The 18,183-nt window shown below is 37.4% G+C and overlaps 1 protein-coding gene across 2 annotated transcripts in view; it reads right to left on the bottom strand.

Annotated features, from left to right (window-relative positions):
* The window catches only part of NUDCD1 (NudC domain containing 1), a 120,243-nt gene that overhangs the window by 87,911 nt on the left and 14,149 nt on the right, over positions 1-18,183 (bottom strand). For both annotated transcript variants that reach the window (XM_061123596.1, XM_061123597.1), the window contains exon 2: positions 16,717-16,871. In XM_061123596.1, coding sequence (XP_060979579.1) covers positions 16,717-16,871 — 155 coding nt within the window. The remainder of the gene's footprint in view (positions 1-16,716; positions 16,872-18,183) is intronic.

Raw genomic sequence — 18,183 nt, 5'->3', positions numbered from 1 at the left:
AGTTATTATACAGCAATAGATAACAAATGCAATGCAGTAATCTAGTCTTCATTCTTAAGTTTAAAATTAACAATCAGATTTTTACCTAGTTGGAAATATCACATCATGCTCTAAATTCCTACACAGACATGTCTATGGTATGAAAATGCTACGTTATGCATTAACAACTTGTGTTTTTGTTAACACATTTTTAAATATGTTATAAATTTAGTGTCTCCTTATAAATACAGTGTCTCATGCTTTATAAATATAGTGTCTCATGCTTCATGCTCAGTCGTGTCCGACTCTCTGTGACCCCACGGATTGTGGCCCACCAGGCTCCTCTCTTCATGGGATTTTTTCAGGCAAGAATACTGGAGTAGCTTGCTATGTCCTCTTCCAAGAGATCTTCCCAACCCAGAGATCCAATCCGTGTCTCTTGCATATCTCCTGAATTGGCAGGTGGATTCTTTACTACTGAACCATCTGGGGAGCCCATAATATAAAGCAGTAAGATGGATTACATCATTAAGATGTTTTACAAGAAAATATATAAAAAAGGGTTACAAGTCAGAAAATAAACTTCCCCTCATACACCAAACTGTATTCGATTTTTATTGTTGTTTTAGTTTTCAGTTAACAGGTCTTCCTGCGGTACAGAAAGAATCCTTGACTCACATATTTCAGGATTTCTCTGGTGGCTCAGCTGGTAAAGGATCCGCCTGAAACGTGGGAGACCTGGATTCAATCCCTGGGTTGGGAAGATCCCCTGGACAAAGGAGGGGCTACCCACTCCAGTATTCTGGCCTGGAGAATTTCATGGACTGTATAGTCCACAGGGTCACAAAGAGTTGGACACAACTGAGTGACTTTCACTTTTCATGTATTTCATTCCCTGCTCCTAGAACTGTTTAGATTAATATATATACACATACACTAAGAAAGATTTAATTAATTAAACCATGTCCTTATTAGCCTCAAGTTTTTTAGTGACCCATTGTTTCTTTCCAAAGCATGCAATTTTGTTGTCTTTAAAAGGGCACCTTTCCTTCTTTTTGTACTTTTGTTTTACTGATTTATATAATACTGCATTAAATGAAAATGTGTCAACAAACACAGTTGACAAGTTTTTAGAATGAAAAAATCTGATTATTACTGATGTAAAACTCAGCTAGCAGAAACAGAATTATAACAGCAGAGAACTGAGTAGCCTACTAGCAATACACATCAAGCTTACTGTCGTCTTCAGTCAGTATGTTATTAAAAGAGAACAGAGAATATCAGTTAATCCAGTCAGTTAAGTGAAAGGCAAGCAATAGAAATTTTACTGCAAGCTAATGCCTGTGTAGGCATTTAAAACATGATGTTGAATTTCCAATTATTTTGAAAGAAATGGACTAGTCAACAAATACTAGTGGAACATTAGGGAATTTTAGGAAAAAAATTATACAAAAACATTCCTTATTCCAGATAGATCAATAATCTAAATGTTTTAAGGGAAAAGTAAAGTCGTTTTGTTAGAAGATTGTTTAAATAATCTCAGGGTGGAGAAAGCCTTCTTATGAGTAAATAAAAGACATACAGGAGGCAGGAAGACAAATACTTGCCACAAATATAACACAGTACTAATAACATACAAAGTGCCTTTAAAACTCAACAAGAATGACAAGGTTATCATTTTTTTTTATCATAGTAAAAGAATATGAACAGGAAAACTATGGTTTAGAAAAAAAGGCCAAAATATTCAAACTCACTAGTAAAAAAAAAAAATGATTAAAATAATATGATACCTCCATTAGCCAGGAAAAAAAAAAATCTTAGACTGTTAATCTCTATTTTTGGCTAAGGTGCCCTGTTGGTAGGAACAGAAGTATAGGCTTTTCGTAATGATTATAAATCAAATTTTATGATGCGCTATACACCCTTTAGTGGGTTTCCCAGGTGGCTCAGTGGTAAAGAATCTGCCTGCCCATGCAGGAGACACGGGTTCTATCCCTGGGCTGGGAAAATCCTCCAGAGAAGAGTCTGGCTACCCACTCCAGTATTCTTGCCTGGAAAATCCCATGGACAGAGGAGCCTGGCAGGATACAGTCCATGGTGTCTCAACAGATTTGGACACGACTTAGTGACTAAACAACAACAAATACAATTCCACTTCTAGAAAACTTGCACATGTACACTAAGATCCACATAACAAGAATGTTTATTTTAATAATGAAAATGACAAAATGTGTTAATAAAAACTAAGATACAATCTAGTCGTTTATCAATAGTGAGGAAGAGAAGAGCAGCACCTGACATCCAATGCTAGCCTGGTAGTATCAGCGAGGACTTGGTTTTGCTATGAGCTAGTGACACTAACTCATAAGACGCCCTTTTCATTATAGGGGACTAGAATGAAAGAGTAGGAAGTCAAGAAACACCTGGAGTAACAGGCAAATTTGGCCTTGGAGTACGGAATGAAGCAGGGCAAAGGCTAATAGAGTTTTGCCAAGAGAACGCACTGATCACAGCAAACACCCTCTTCCAACAACACGAGAAGACTCTACACATGGACATCACCAGATGGTCAACACCGAAATCAGATTGATTATATTCTTTGCAGCCAAAGATGAAGAAGCTCTATACAGTCAGCAAAAACAAGACTGGGAGCTGACTGTGGCTCAGATCATGAACTCCTTATTGCCAAATTCAGACTTAAATTGAAGAAAGTAGGGAAAACCACTAGATCATTCAGGTATGACCTAAATCAAATCCCTTATGACCATATAGTGGAAGTGAGAAATAGATTTAAGGGACTAGATCTGATAGACAGAGTGCCTGATGAACTATGGACAGAGGTTCGTGACATTGTACAGAAGACAGGGATCAAGACCATCCCCATGGTAGAAATGCAAAAAGGCAAAATGATTGTCAGAGGAGGCCTTACAAATAGCTGTGAAAAGAAGAGAAGCGAAAATCAAAGGAGAAAAGGAAAGATATTCCCATCTGAGTGCAGAGTTCCAAAGAATAGCAAGGAGAGATAAGAAAGCCTTCCTCAATGATCAATGCAAAGAAATAGAGGAAAACAACAGAATGGGAAAGACTAGAGATCTCTTCAAGAAAATTAGAGATACCAAGGGAACATTTCATGCAAAGATGGGTTCAATAAAGGACAGAAATGTTATGGATCTAACAGAAGCAGAAGATATTAAGAAGAGGTGGCAAGAATACACAGAAGAACAATACAAAAACGATCTTCATGACTCAGATAATCATGATGGTGTGATCACTCACCTAGAGCCAGACATCCTGGAATGTGAAGTCAGGTGGGCCTTAGAAAGCATCATTACGAACAAAGCTAGTGGAGATGATGGAATTCCAGTTGAGCTACTTCAAATCCCGAAAGATGATGCTGTGAAAGCGTTGCACTCAATATGTCAGCAAATTTGGAAAACTCAGCAGTGACCACAGGACTGGAAAAGGTCAGTTTTCACTCCAATCGCAAAGAAAGGCAATCCCAAAGAATGCTCAAACTACCGCACAATTGCACTCATCTCACACGCTAGTAAAGTAATGCTCAAAATTCTCCAAGTCAGTCTTCAGCAATACGTGAACCGTGAACTTCCAGATGTTCAAGCTGGTTTTAGAAAAGGCAGAGGAACCAGAGATCAAATCGCCAACATCCACTGGATCATCAAAAAAGCAAGAGAGTTCCAGAAAAACATCTATTTCTGCTTTATTGACTATGCCAAAGCCTTTGACTGTGTGGATCACAATAAACTGTGGAAAATTCTGAAAGAGATGGGAATACCAGACCACCTGACCTGCCTCTTGAGAAATCTATCTGCAGGTCAGGAAGCAACAGTTAGAACTGGACATGGGACAACAGACTGGTTCCAAATAGGAAAAGGAGTACGTCAAGGCTGTATATTGTCACCCTGTTTATTTAACTTATATGCAGAGTACGTCATGAGAAATACTGGGCTGGAAGAAGCACAAGCTGGAATCAAGATTGCTGGGAGAAATATCAATAACCTCAGATATGCAGATGACACCACCCTTATGGCAAAAAGTGAAGAGGAACTGAAAAGCCTCTTGATGAAAGTGAAAGAGGAGAGTGAAAAAGTTGGCTTAAAGCTCAACATTCAGAAAACTAAGATCATGGCATCTGGTTCCATCACTTCATGGGAAACAGATGGGGAAACAGTGAAAGACTATTTTTTTGATATCCAAAATCACTGCAGATGGTGATTGCAGCCATGAAATTAAAAGATGCTTACTATTTGGAAGTAAAGTTATGACCAACCTAGATAGCATATTAAAAAGCAGAGACATTACTTTGCCAACAAACGTACGTCTGGTCAAGGCTATGGTTTTTCCAGTGGTCATGTATGGATGTGAGAGTTGGACTGTGAAGAAAGCTGAGCGCCGAAAAATTGATGCTTTTGAACTGTGGTATTGGAGAAGACTCTTGAGAGTCCCTTGGACTGCAAAGAGATTCAACCAGTCCATCCTGAAGGAGATCAGTCCTGGGTGTTCATTGGAAGGACTGATGCTGAAGCTGAAACTCCCAATACTTTGGCCACCTCATGCGAAGAGTTGACTCATTGGAAAAGACCCTGATGCTTGGAGGGATTGGGAGCAGGAGGAGAAGGGGACGACAGAGGATGAGATGGCTGGATGGCAACACTGACTCGATGGACATGAGTTTGAGTAAACTCTGGGAGTTGGTGATGGACAGGGAGGCCTGGTGTGCTGCGATTCATGGCGTCGCAAAGAGTCGGACATGACTGAGTGACTGAACTGAACTGACGTGACACTAACAGCTATCTTTTCCTGATAAACAATTTCACAGAACATCATCATCAGACGAGGACACAGTCTGACGAGGACACTTTGTCATTATGACCAAACAAGACTAAAACAGCATCACTCCATAATGGTAACTGAATACATATAAAATATGAATGTTGTCAAAGCCTCAAATAGGATCCTAATCCATGCCAATATTACTAATTGCAGCTTAAGCCCTGGTCCAGTCTTCCCTCCTTCTGGACAAGACTTATTAGGATACCTATCATGGAATTATCCCGTTTCCTAACAGTAGCCAAACCAGAGCAAAGCCCCAGTTCCTAAAATCCTTTCCTGAAACCATCTAATACAAGCCTAATCCTACAATGGCCTTTCTAACATCCTCTTACTGAGACACCCTGTGGTTCCCCATCGTACACATCCCTTCTCTGCTTCACAAAGTAATAAATCCAGTGTGTTCAAATATAAACGTGTACCTGGCATCTTTGTCTGGAGTGCACTGGCAGATGAATGGTTAACTGGAACAACCATTATTTGGAATACCAAATAACTTAGTTACACTAAAGTAGAGTTAATTTTTTAAAGATTTTTTTATGTGGACCATTTTTAAAGTCTTTGTTGAATTTGCTGTAATATTGCTTCTGTTTTATGTTTTTTGTCTGTGAGGCATGTGGGATCTTGGCTCCCTGACCAGGGATTGAAAACCTGCACTCCCTTCATTGGAAGGCAAAGTCTTAACTACCAGACCACTAAGTCCCCTGAGTAGATTTATAACGCATTAAGATAATGACTGAAAAAAAAAAAAGAAATGCAGATGCAGAAAACACATAAATCCATCTATGTTGGAACAAACACTATGATATCACAGCACAGAGTAAGCTATAGACAGATCGGGCTTTTCTAGTGTTTACTGTTAGAAAGGAAAACGAGATCTGCTGGTAAAGGAGACTGGTGGTGAAGGGAAAATTTCCATTACTGCTTCAATACATTGCTTGACTTTTTTTTTTTTAAAACACTGAATAATTTACATGTGACATACATAATTAAAAGATATGAATAAGTTAAAATAAAATGCAACTTCTTCCTCAAAATAGTTGTTTCAAAGCAAAGTTTCTAGTGGTCTCCCCCACTACATGCCCTTCACAACATCTAAGCTAGGGAGCCGTTGTTAGGAAAGGATCATTCTTCATTTCATGCTCCATCCTAAAGAAGGCTTTAAGCCATTTTCTTTTAAATACAAGGCCTCACATAACTGAGACTGCTACACATCTGATTATCGGATATGAATGTGAAAGTCGCTCAGTCATGTCTGACTCTGCGACCCCATGGACTATGATTATCAGATAAATGAGTGCAAAATCCAATATAATGATTAAGATATTCAAATATACAAATGTGAAGCCAAAAATAATTAAAAATGCAAAAGAAAACACACAGTTATGTCAAAGTTAAATGATAGTTTATGTGAAAGAACCTAAAATGCTCCTGATTTTTGAAACCTAATTTTCAGAGTACATTTTAATTTTAAATGGACTGTAGGCAACAAAATATTTTCTTCTGCATTAATAAATCAAATTAGAGTACTAAATTACTTCTGAATACCCTCCATTAACAGTTTTACAGCATCTTAATAATAAAGCTTTATGTAATTAGCATCTATAATGTCCTGGTCCCAACCAATCATTTTCTTCTTTCAGCCAAAAAAAAGTTAACATTACTATGTTCAAAGCTGTTGACAACCATTCTGAGATAACATTACACAGCTGAATTGTGAAAGAATTAAAATTTCAATGATAGATGGAGTACTTCTTGAATGATAATAATGTACAGTATTGTATTAAATAAGTGCTTTGACTTCTGCCATCTCATGTAATTATTTCCAAACCTTATGAAGTTGAAATTATTATCCCACTTGAAGAAGATAAAAAGCTCTGTTCAAAAAAATTAAATAATTTGCCTATAACTCCACTGCTAAAAATGGCAGGGCCAATATTCAAATCTTGGTTGACTGAACTCCAAAAGTTGGTCTTTCCTATATTCCACACTTTCTTGAGAAGAAATCAGTTCTCAAGTTTTTCTAAACAAATGATACGTCACAAGTGAACACAACTTATAGAGTAACACCTCCCCCGCCCTCTGTTATGAACAAAACTACTATACTCAGTTTTTCTTTCAGGCTAATACATTATATGGTATTTTAATTAGATTCCTGAGTCAATGAAACATATTACAAAAATCTCACTGTCCACATATTGTGTACAAAGGACACTCTAAACAAACAGCAAATTAGTACTAATACATAAACCACGTATTTATGAAAACATCTTAGAACAGTTGGAGATCTCTTAGTTACAGCTACAAGAAGACAAGCTCTGAACTAACAGAGCTTTTTTCTAATACAGGTACATTTATAGAAAACACTACTCAAGTTTAAAAAAAATGGTCAAACTAAACAAGGATGCCATTTACTATAAGACACTGATATTTAAAAACTTGCCCTTTTAAAAGGGAGTGATCTTTTTCTAGAGAAAGACTTTCATCACTAATAACTATTTGGAAGGGAACAAAATCTTACTATATCCTCCTTCTTTCCCCCACTTTTTTTGCTAGAACTGTAAGAAAAGGTGTTTTAAATTAATTGTAATTTGATTAAGTAATGTCTTTATGTACCACAAAGCTTTCAGTAATGTATTAAGCACACACAGTTCCAAGAACTTTACACCTCTCATTTTTCTTTAACCAGATAAATCACTGGTTCCCTGCTAGTAAATTCAACTGTAGAACATAAGCTGGACTCAGGTCTAGATAAGAATATACTGGTAAATAACTAAGCTGGACTAGCAAGTAGCTGTAACCAGTAACTCTGAGACACAGCCTCACAAGTGCATGCTTCAGATGGAATCCAGTAACTCTCCTCTGGACGTTTACATGCAATTTAAAGAGGCATCACAAGATGATGCTCTTCTTTACTAGTAAAAACATGAGTTTTTCAGATAAAAGAAATTAGGAGAGAATTAATCCCCTAAATATTAAGAAACAGAACACAGTACTTTAAAACAAGCCCTAATATGATAAAATGACAATCTAATAAAGAATCAAATTTTAAACACTTTTTCCCCTTTGTTTTTGCTTTTCTAAGGAGCTGGAATTTTTCTACTTCCTAAGTGAACTTCCTCTCAACTGACATTTTTCTGAAATTAAGGACTGTAAACCACAAGTTGGCTCAGTGGCTTGTGGCTGAGATTCCCAGGTAGCTCAGTGGTAAAGAATCCTCCTGCCAATGCAGGAAACACAAGAGAAGCAGGTTCCATCCCTGGGTCGGGAAGATCCCCTGAGAAGGAAATGGCAATCCACTCCAGTATTCTTGCCTGGAGAATCCATGGACAGAGGAGCCTGGCGGGCTGCAGTCTGACACCTGAGCAACTGAACACACACCCCACAAATTAAGCTGGTTCGGACCTTGTCAGTACAACGCCTCTATAAGCCTGTGTTGCCCTGCTGCCACCTGCTGGCTCCTGACAAAATCGAAAGGTTAAACAACTTGTGGATTTCCTTTCTTGGGCCCCACAGCCTTCATTCACTGTGACCACAATAATGTTTAGCCCAAATTAACAAGGATGGTCATTTTTGTAAATCAGCCACAAATAAAAACCTCCCTGAGATTTGTGCATGTGTGCCTTTGACTTAAAAAAAAAAAATCAGACAATAAAAGGTATGGAAGACCGGTTTTCTGCTTAAAAAAAAAAAAAGCCATTGTATAACCACAGCAGCCAATACTCTCCACCTGCCCCCAATATAATTCAAAGAGCTAGCTGATTTCCTTTGTTGCTGATCAAAAAAATAATAGTGTAGTATTCTTCTATACCACTGGTGCAGAGTTTCACAAAACTTGGTCACCAAACCAGAAGCTAAGTCATCTAGGATGTTTGATAAAATGAAGATTCCCAGAGCACAACCAACCCTAACAAACTGAATCAGAATCTTTGGGAACCACAACTTGAAATTAGCTTTTTGTTTTGATCAACTGCTCCAAATGATTCTCATGTGCAATACAGTTTGAAAATCAAAGACAAAAAGCTGACTTAAGCAGAAAACTAAAACAATCCCAAATATGGTCCTTTAAAAATAAAATAATAATGATATCCTTGTAAAGTTTGATTAAGGAAAATGAAAGGAAAAAGAGAAAAGATAATTTTTTTTCCTAGCAAAAATATATAGTACTACCCATGAAACAGAGTTTGAGTAAACCAATTACAATAGAATAAATTGGATAGGTGGTTAGAGAATTACCATTAAAAAGAACAGGATATATATCAGGCCTGAAGAGAATTTTTATTTAATATATAAAGAATAGATTACTCCAATTCTAAACTATTTCAGTTCCAGAAAACTCTACAATTCAAGGAAGCCAACAAAACTTTAATCAAAGTCTGTTATCAACATAATCAAAATAAAAAACATTATAACTTGTGAAAACAAATACAAATATTATAAATAAAATGTCAGCAAATAAAATTCAACAATATATCAAAAGAATAATGCATTCTAACCTAAAATAATTAATTTGCAGAACTTAAGGAATTAAGGAATTTTTTTAACTATACAAATTTAATTTACTACACTGATAATAAAAACACACAATCATTAACAATAGGTGGGTTCTGAAAAGGCATACAATAAAATTCATCAGGCATAATAAAAATATTCAATAGAAACTGAAAGAAGCAAGTTTACAACAATAAAGTGAAAGTCACTCAGTCATGTCCGACTCTTTGTGAGGCTATGGAATTCCTTGGAATTCTCCAGGCCAGAATACTGGAGTAGGTAGCCTTTTCCTTCTCCAGGGGATCTTCCCAACCCAGGGATCAGAACTCAGGTCTCCTGCATTGCGGGCAGATTCTTTACCAGCTGAGCCACAAGGGAAGCCCAAGAATACTGGAGTGGGTAGACTATCTCTTCTCCAGGGATCTTCCCAACCCAGAGATCAAACTCAGGTCTCCTGCACTGCAGGTGAATTCTTTACCAACTGAGCTATCTAAAACCAATAGTGAGTATTCAAGTCATTTAAAAGCCATTACAATTAAAATCAAAAGGTAAACAGAGATACTTGCAATCCCCATTATTATTCAACACTATCTCAGAGGTTCTTCAAGAAGACAAAAAGGAAATGACACAGGAATGTTTTTTCTACTTTCACAAATACTAGAAAAGGAGAGACAAAACCATTTCCTTTTGCTAATGATGGAACTATCAAGTTTGAAAGCCTAATGGGAACAGGTAAAAATCACTGAGTTATCAATTATCAATTAAGGTGACTGCTTATACAACAAATAGTCTTTATCTAGGAACGAAAACAGAAAAAACTATATTAACAAGAGGCAAAAACCATAAAATAGTCAAAATTAAACTTGAGCATAAGACCAAAGGAAAATGATAAAAATCTTACTTTAAGGACATAAAACAAAATATAATAAAAAAGAAAGTTTGCAAAAATGCCAATTCTCCCCGAATTAATATAAACTAACTCACTCTATCAAAAGACGAGATTTCTCCACTGAAAGTTTTAATTAGACTGACTCTGGCCTTCAGGCCCAGTAACTACAGGAGTGAAGGACACCACAGAAAGAAAACAGAGGAATGCAAAAGATGAGACTACAAATTCTTTTCCTTTCTTTGGATAGCAGAAAGCCACAATCAGGCCTTAAACCTCTCAGATAAGAAACCAGAGGACTCCTCTCTGGGGACATCTGGCAGCCCAGGAGATATGACCTACAGAAACTAGCATTCAGGTCAGGGGATTCTCACTCAAGCATACAGCTGTCACTTACTAGTTGGGGGGGGGAAAAAGGTATATAGATAAATGTAGGTCTTCTGGATAGAAGAGCTAATAAACTATATTTAGAGTGTATTTTATGTCTTTTCAACTAAATAGTTAAAAGGACTTTGTAATCCAATTGCCTAAAAGAGAATACACATGAAGTGCTAAAAGAGTTCAGGGATGAGAGTGACAACTGAGGACCGGGAAAGAATGCCACTTGGAGAAATTCTCCCAGAAGTCACTCATTCAAAACTATGGCTTCCTTATTGCTTTCCAAGGCGGGGGGGGGGGGGGCGGAATCTGTCTAATTTTACTAGGAAGTTAAACATATTTAAATACAGATTAAATACATATTAAATACACACTTAGAAAGATGTACATTGCTTCGAACACATACAAACATACAAAAAAGGTTATTGTTTCAATGTCAAGTTCAAATTGGGAAAGTAAGGAAAGGAATCAGATCAGTTCACATTCTACTGGAAATTAATAAACTAGAAGAGACTTTATTTTGTACACTGCAGCACTCTCAGTGCCTACAATAATGCATAACATTTACTGCATATTCAACAAACATTTTGAATGTCAAGTGAACAGTATAAATTAGACTGAGGCTCCGTAAGTCAATATTCTTAAAAACTATCCAGATTTTAGATTTGTCTTCTGAAACAAAGCATAACGGACTCTAAAAAATATAAGAGTCCTTAAATTTAAAAAACACAATAAAATGCTAACTATGCATATGCAGAGTATGGCTGTGTATGATCATATACGGGCAAAAGAGTAAACGTGTATGTGTACAGGCTACCTGGCCTGTACACACTTTCCTAGTACACAGTGTCTTTAATGAGTCAACAGATAGGCAAAGAGACAGTAAGCCAAATAAGGAACTATAATGAATTATTAGAAGCTAGACAATGGGACAGGATAAGGAATCAAAGATGTATCAGTCTTTGCTCTGATTCCATGTAAGTAAGCTATCAAAAAAAAATTACAGAAAAAAAGCCACCAAATAAAATAATTTTATTTCCTAAGGAAACTTTTCAATAGAAGAAAAAGATACTGATAAGTAGGCCACACTACTTATCTATGGTATTTCAAATGCAGTCATGAACTTTAATTCTCTAAATTTCCAATCCTGTGATTTGAATTGGAATTAGTATCCAAAATCATGATTATCAATGAGTGAACTGATAAAACCAAGCTTTTGGCCCTGTGACCCTGTTGGCATCCCTCTCCTGACCATGCATAGTATAAACTATTTCCTCCTCCACACTATTTCTACATCTATCCTCACTTAAATGGTGACAGGTAGCAGTATTCAATAAATGTTTGTTGAAGAGAAATAAATATTTCTTATTCAGTAATACTATCTCAACAAACCAGACTCACACTTGTACCTGAAGAATAATAAGATCATATCAAAAGTGTAAAGCCAGCAAGCTTTAAGGAACTGTTACCCATTTTATAAACATACTGATTAAGACTTCTGTTGGCTACTAGGATTATAAAAATATAAGACACAGCCTAGATCAAGGATTGGCAAGTTATACTCCATAAGCCTAAAAATTCGCCTGTTGTCTTTGTAAATAAACTTTTACTGGAATGCAGCCACACTCACTGTTTACATATTGTGAATTGCTATTTTCACACTACTATAGCAAAACTGAGCAACTGTGACTTAAGACTGTCTGGTCCATAAACCCTGTAACATTTATTATATAGCCCTATGCAGATAAACTCACAGTCCATGCAGATCTGAGACTAATGGTTTGAATATCCTGGAGGAGGAAAGGGAGGACCTCAGGGCAAGCTTCCTAGATGAAATGGTTAGCTGAAACTTAAGTGAAGACTGTGAAGCAGTCCAATACAGAAATCAGAGAAGGTAAAGGGCTGGAGACAGAGGGACACAGGGCAGGTTTTAGTAACATGGTGTCGTTAGAATGCGGGGTAAAAAGTGGTGAAAGACGAAGCTGGAGAAAAGGGCATTATAGGCTATAGTCGCCAAGGTGAAGAGTTTGTATTTTTTAAACAAATATATCACATTATGCTTATACTTGCCAGAAAAATAAAAATCAAACACATACATACACACACAAATCTACCTCTGGAAGAATAACTAGTCAAAAGAAGTAATAGAGGGAAAGGACAGATAAAAACAGGGTCAGAAAGACTTCACTAAATATCTTTTTAAATTTCTTGTTTTTTAAATCACATGAATGCATTACCTATTCTAAAATAACATGTTAAAAAGTGTATTCCTTGCCATAAAGGAAATATTTAACGACTTAATTTAGTGTTAAGAGCAAATAAATTCTGTAGATGAAATATACAAGAAAGCTGGAAAGAGCAAGGAGCAGTCAGGAAACTATTAACAGACCACCGATTACTTAAAGCAAGTACATTAACAATGTATTATGAAGTTTACAACATATGAAGAAGCAAAATGTATGACAATAGCTCAAAAGACAGAAAGGGAAGTAAAGGAATTATATTACTGTAGGGTTTTTACATTGTTTTTAAGCAGAATAACATTAATTAAAAGAAAAGTAGGATAAGTTAAGGATGAGTACGACAATCTCTACACTAACAATTAAAAATATCACAACGAAACCTTTTGTGCACCAGGAGAAAGGAGCAGTGACCCCAACAAGGGACTGAGGCAGACTTGCCCGTGAGTGTCCAGGAGTCTCTGGCAGAGGCGTGGGTCACAGTGGCCTGCCACAGGGTCAGGGGCACTGACCATCCTAGGAGCTGACTCCAGCAGTCCTGAGTGTGCTGCCATAAGTCTTTTTGAAGGAGGTCCCCATTACTGCCATTACCCCTACCACAGTTTGGCCTCAGGCCAAACTATAGGGAGGGAACACAGTCCCACCTGTCAGCAGAAAATTAGATTAAAGATTTCCTAAGCATGGCCTTTCATGACCCAGATAACCAGAATGGTGTGATCACTCACCTAGAGCCAGACATCCTGGAATACAAAGTCAAGTGGGCCTTATGAAGCACCATTAGGAATAAAGCTAGTGGAGGTGATGGAATTCCAGTTGAGCTATTTCAAATCCTGAAAGATGATGCTGTGAAAGTGCTGCACTCAACATGTCAGCAAATTTGGAAAACTCAGCAGTGGCCACAGGACTGGAAAAGGTCAGTTTTCATCCCAATCCCTAAGAAAGGCAATGCCAAAGAATGCTCAAACTACCGCACAATTGCACTCATCTCACACGCTAGCAAAGTAATGCTGAAAATTCTCCAAGCCAGGCTTCAACAGTACATGAACCATGAACTTCCAGATTTTGAAGCTGGATTTAGAAAAGGCAGAGGAACCAGAGATCAAATTGCCAACATCCGTTGGATCACTGAAAAAGCAAGACAGTTCCAGAAAAACATCTACTTCTGCTTTGTTGTCTATGCCAAAGCCTTTGACTGTGTGGATCACAACAAACCACCTGACCTGCCTCCTGAGAAACCTGTATGCAGGCAAGAAGCAACAGTTAGAACTGTACATGGAACAACAGACTGTTTCCAAATCAGGAAAGGAATACGTCAAGGCTGTATATTGTAGTGCTCAATTATTCAGTTGTGTCCGACTCTCTGCGACCCCGTGGACTGTAGTCTGCCAGGCTCCTCTGTCCATGGGATTCTCCAGGCAAGAATACTGGAGTGGGTTGCCATCTCCTTCTCCAAGGCTGTATATTGTCACCCTGTTTATTTAACTTATATGCAGAGTACATCATGTGAAATGCTGGCTCGATGAAGCAACAAGCTGGAATCAAGATTGCCGGGAGAAATATCAATAACCTCAGATATGCAGATGACACCAACCTTATGGCAGAAAGCGAAGAGGAAATAAAGAGCCTCTTGATGAAAGTGAAAGAGGAGAGTGAAAAAGTTGGCTTAAAACTCAACATTCAGAAAACAAAGATCGAGGCATCTGGTCCCACCACTTCATGGCAAATAGATGGGGAAACAATGGAAATAGTGAGAGGCTTTATTTCTTTGGGCTCCAAAATCACTGCAGATGGTGACTGCAGCATGAAATTAAAAGACACTTGCTTCTTGGAAGAAAAGCTATGACCAATCCAAACAGCATAAAAAAGCAGAAACATTACTAAGCCAACAAAGGTCCGTCTAGTCAAGCTATGGTTTTTCCAGCAGTCGTGTACGGATGTGAGAGTTGGACCATAAAGAAAGCTGAGCCCTGAAGAATTGATGCTTTTGAACTGTGGTGTTGGAGAAGAATCTTGAGAATCCCTGGACTGCAAGGAGATCCAACCAGTCCATCCTAAAGAAAATCAATCCAGAATATTCACTGGAAGGACTGATGTTGAAGCTGAAACTCCAATACTTTGGCCACCTGATGGGAAGAACTGACTCATTGGAAAAGATCCTGATGCTGGGAAAGATAGAAGGCAGGAGGAGAAGGGGACGACAGAGGATGAGATGGTTGGATGGCATCACCAACTCAACAGACATGAGTCTGAGTAAGCTCCAGAAGTTGGTGATAGACAGGGAAGCCTGGCATGCTGCTATCCATAGGGTCGCAAAGAGTGGGACACGACTGAGCAACTGAACTGAAATGAATTAAGCATGGCCTTGCCCACCAAAGGCAAGATCCACTTTCCCCCACAGCCAGTCCCTCCCATCAGGAAGCTTGCACAAGCCTCTTATCCATCAGACAGCAGATAGAATGAAAACCACAATCACAGAAAACTAACCAAACTGATCACATGGATCACAACCTTGTCTAACTCAATGAAACTATGAGTGAGCCATGCCATGTAAGGCCACCCAAGATGGACGGGTCATGGTGGAGAGTTCTGACAAAATATGGTCCAACAGGAGAAGGCAACTGCAAACCACTTCAGTATTCTTGTCTTGAGAACCCCATGAACAGTATGAAAAGGCAAAAGGCCATGACACTGAAAGATGAACTCTCCAGGTCGGTAGGTGCCCAATATGCTACTGAAGAAGAGTGCAGAAATAGTTCCAGAAGGAATGAAGAGGCTGAGCCAAAGCAGAAACGACACCCAGTTGTTGATGTGACTGGTGGTGAAAGTAAAGTCTGATGCTTTAAAGAACAATACTGCGTGGGAACCTGGAATGTTACGTCCATGAATCAAGGTAAATCGGAAGTGGTTAAACAGGAGACAGCAAGAGTGAACATCGACATTTTAGGAATCAGTGAATTCAAATGGACCAGAATGGGTGAATTTAATTCAATGACCATTATATCTACTACTGTGGGCAAGAATCCTTTAGAAGAAATGGAGTAGTCCTCACAGTCAACAACACAAGCAGGTTTAAATAAAAAACCAAAAGAGAAAATAAAGTAGAATTTTAATAAAAAAATTTTTTTAAAGAAAAAGAGGGACAAGAGGGACACAAAGGAACAAAAAAACTGATGGGACAAAACAGGGAGAATTAGCAAAATGGTAACATAAACTCAACCATAACAGTAATTAAATATAAATGTACTAAGCCAATTAAAGGACATAGATTGTCATTCTGGATTAAAAAACAAGACCTAACTACATGCACCTTACAAGGCCCATTTTAAAAATACTAACACATACAAACTCAAAGAAAAAGAATAGGAAAGGACAAATACTAGTTAAACAAACAAAAAGCCAGGACAGCTATATTAAATATCAGAAGATTTCAAGACAGAAATTATTCCCAAAGCCCAGAGGTAAACAGGGATATTTTATAACACTATAAGGACTGATTCACAGCAGACAAAACAATCCTAAAAGATCTATTCTCAATTAACATACTTAAAAATACATAATGCAAAAGTTAACCAAAAGGAAAACACAGATAAATCCACTGTCATCGTCAGGGCTAATTCACATAGAACAAGCAGACATGAACAGTTATATCAATATTGAGATATAAAATAAATTAAGTAGTTGCCTTGGTAGGAGTAGAGGGGAATAAGTTAAAGTAACAGGAATAAAAGGAAAAATTAAAGTTGAATTAAACAAAATGAAGCTTTATACAAACTGATGATACGATTCCATATATTAAAGGTATGTGTACCTCAATTCTGTGGCCATCAGATGAAAAATGAAAATTAAGGATCAAATTTATTGGAAAAATCCTAATATTATAGATCTTTTTCTTACCAGCATCACTGTTAAATTCATAATTCTTCCAAGGTTATCAATGTAGTAGACACTGTCTTGATACCATGGATCACAGTGTAGGTAATTATACATCCCAAAAGCATGCATGTGTTCCAGTGTATATTGATCATCTCGAAGTTTTACTTCTGCCACAGCTGAAATATAAGAAAAATAAACATAAACACCAAGAGCTTTGCTCAGATTGTTCTTTTCTGCAGAATGCCAACAAAGTTTAAAAAAAAAAAAACAAACCCGGAACACTAATTACCAAGGCCTTCAGGACAATTTACTGATATTATTCATTCAAAAACAATTTCTGGGCACCAACTAGGCACTGTGTGCAAAGGGTAAACAATGAATCAAACTGACAAGGCCATCCCCTTACAGAAGTTATAGTACAGTGCTGTGGGAAATAGAGCTTTTCACACCACACTCTTTTCTTTTAGGTACCTCTTCCTTGTTGGAAAAGGAAATGGCAACCCACTCCAGTGTTCTTGCCTGGAGAATCCCAGGACGGCAGGGCCTGGTGGACTGCCGCCTATGGGGCCGCACAGAGTCAGACACAACCGAAGCAACTTAGCAGCAGCAGCCTTGTAATTATAAATAAAAAGAACAGAGAAATTCTAAAATTGAAAGAGTCTCTGTCTTCTGGGCAAATATTAAGTGCACTACATTATAAAGTGTTTTTGTACTTTTAAAAATCCTTTCTTATTAACTCATTCATTTTTACTACATGTTAAGAAATAAAGAGAATGTTTTTATTATCTCATTATATAATGATGGAAACAAATGAAGTGTAAATGGTGACTACTCTAATGTTATACCACATCTTTCCCAAGAGTACAGAACAAAACAGTATCATATCTGGAACAGAAACAAGGTTTCCTACTGAAAGAACAGTGCTTTTTTTTTCCACTAGGACATTAGAGACTTCCATAATTTTACTTTTTTCCAGCTTTATTGAGATATAATTGATATACAACATTGTATAAGTTTAATGTATACAACATAATGATAAATGTATTGTGAAATGATTACCAAGTAAGTTTATTTAACACATACATCCATCAACTCACATAGTTACAACTCTTCTTATTATAAGAACTTGTAAGATCTACTTTCTTAGCTGTTTCTACAATTTTAAATCTGTCTCCCACTTCTCCTTCTCTTCTATGTAGATAGAAACCCTTGTAGCTCAGGGCTGCCCATGACCTAGAATTAATTTCTGTTCCAAAGGAAATACATAAATGGACCACACTAGGCCAGTACTTTACCTTCATTATCAAACTCACCTTACTATATTCTGATTGCAAGTATTTTCATCTTTTTTTCCCAAATGCTCACCTGTCCCTGCTTCTAATACCTATCCTGAGTACTGGCTGACTTACATTTATGCAGCAAATATTTTAAAAGTCAGAAGATCACAGAATCTATCTTCTTAACACTTGTGATCCAGTGTGGAAATGG

Source organism: Dama dama, chromosome 21 (genome assembly GCF_033118175.1).
Source record: "Dama dama isolate Ldn47 chromosome 21, ASM3311817v1, whole genome shotgun sequence".
Lineage (NCBI taxonomy): Eukaryota > Metazoa > Chordata > Mammalia > Artiodactyla > Cervidae > Dama > Dama dama.
Note: the sequence above shows the minus strand (reverse complement) of the source record. Positions and strands in the feature narration are given on the sequence as shown.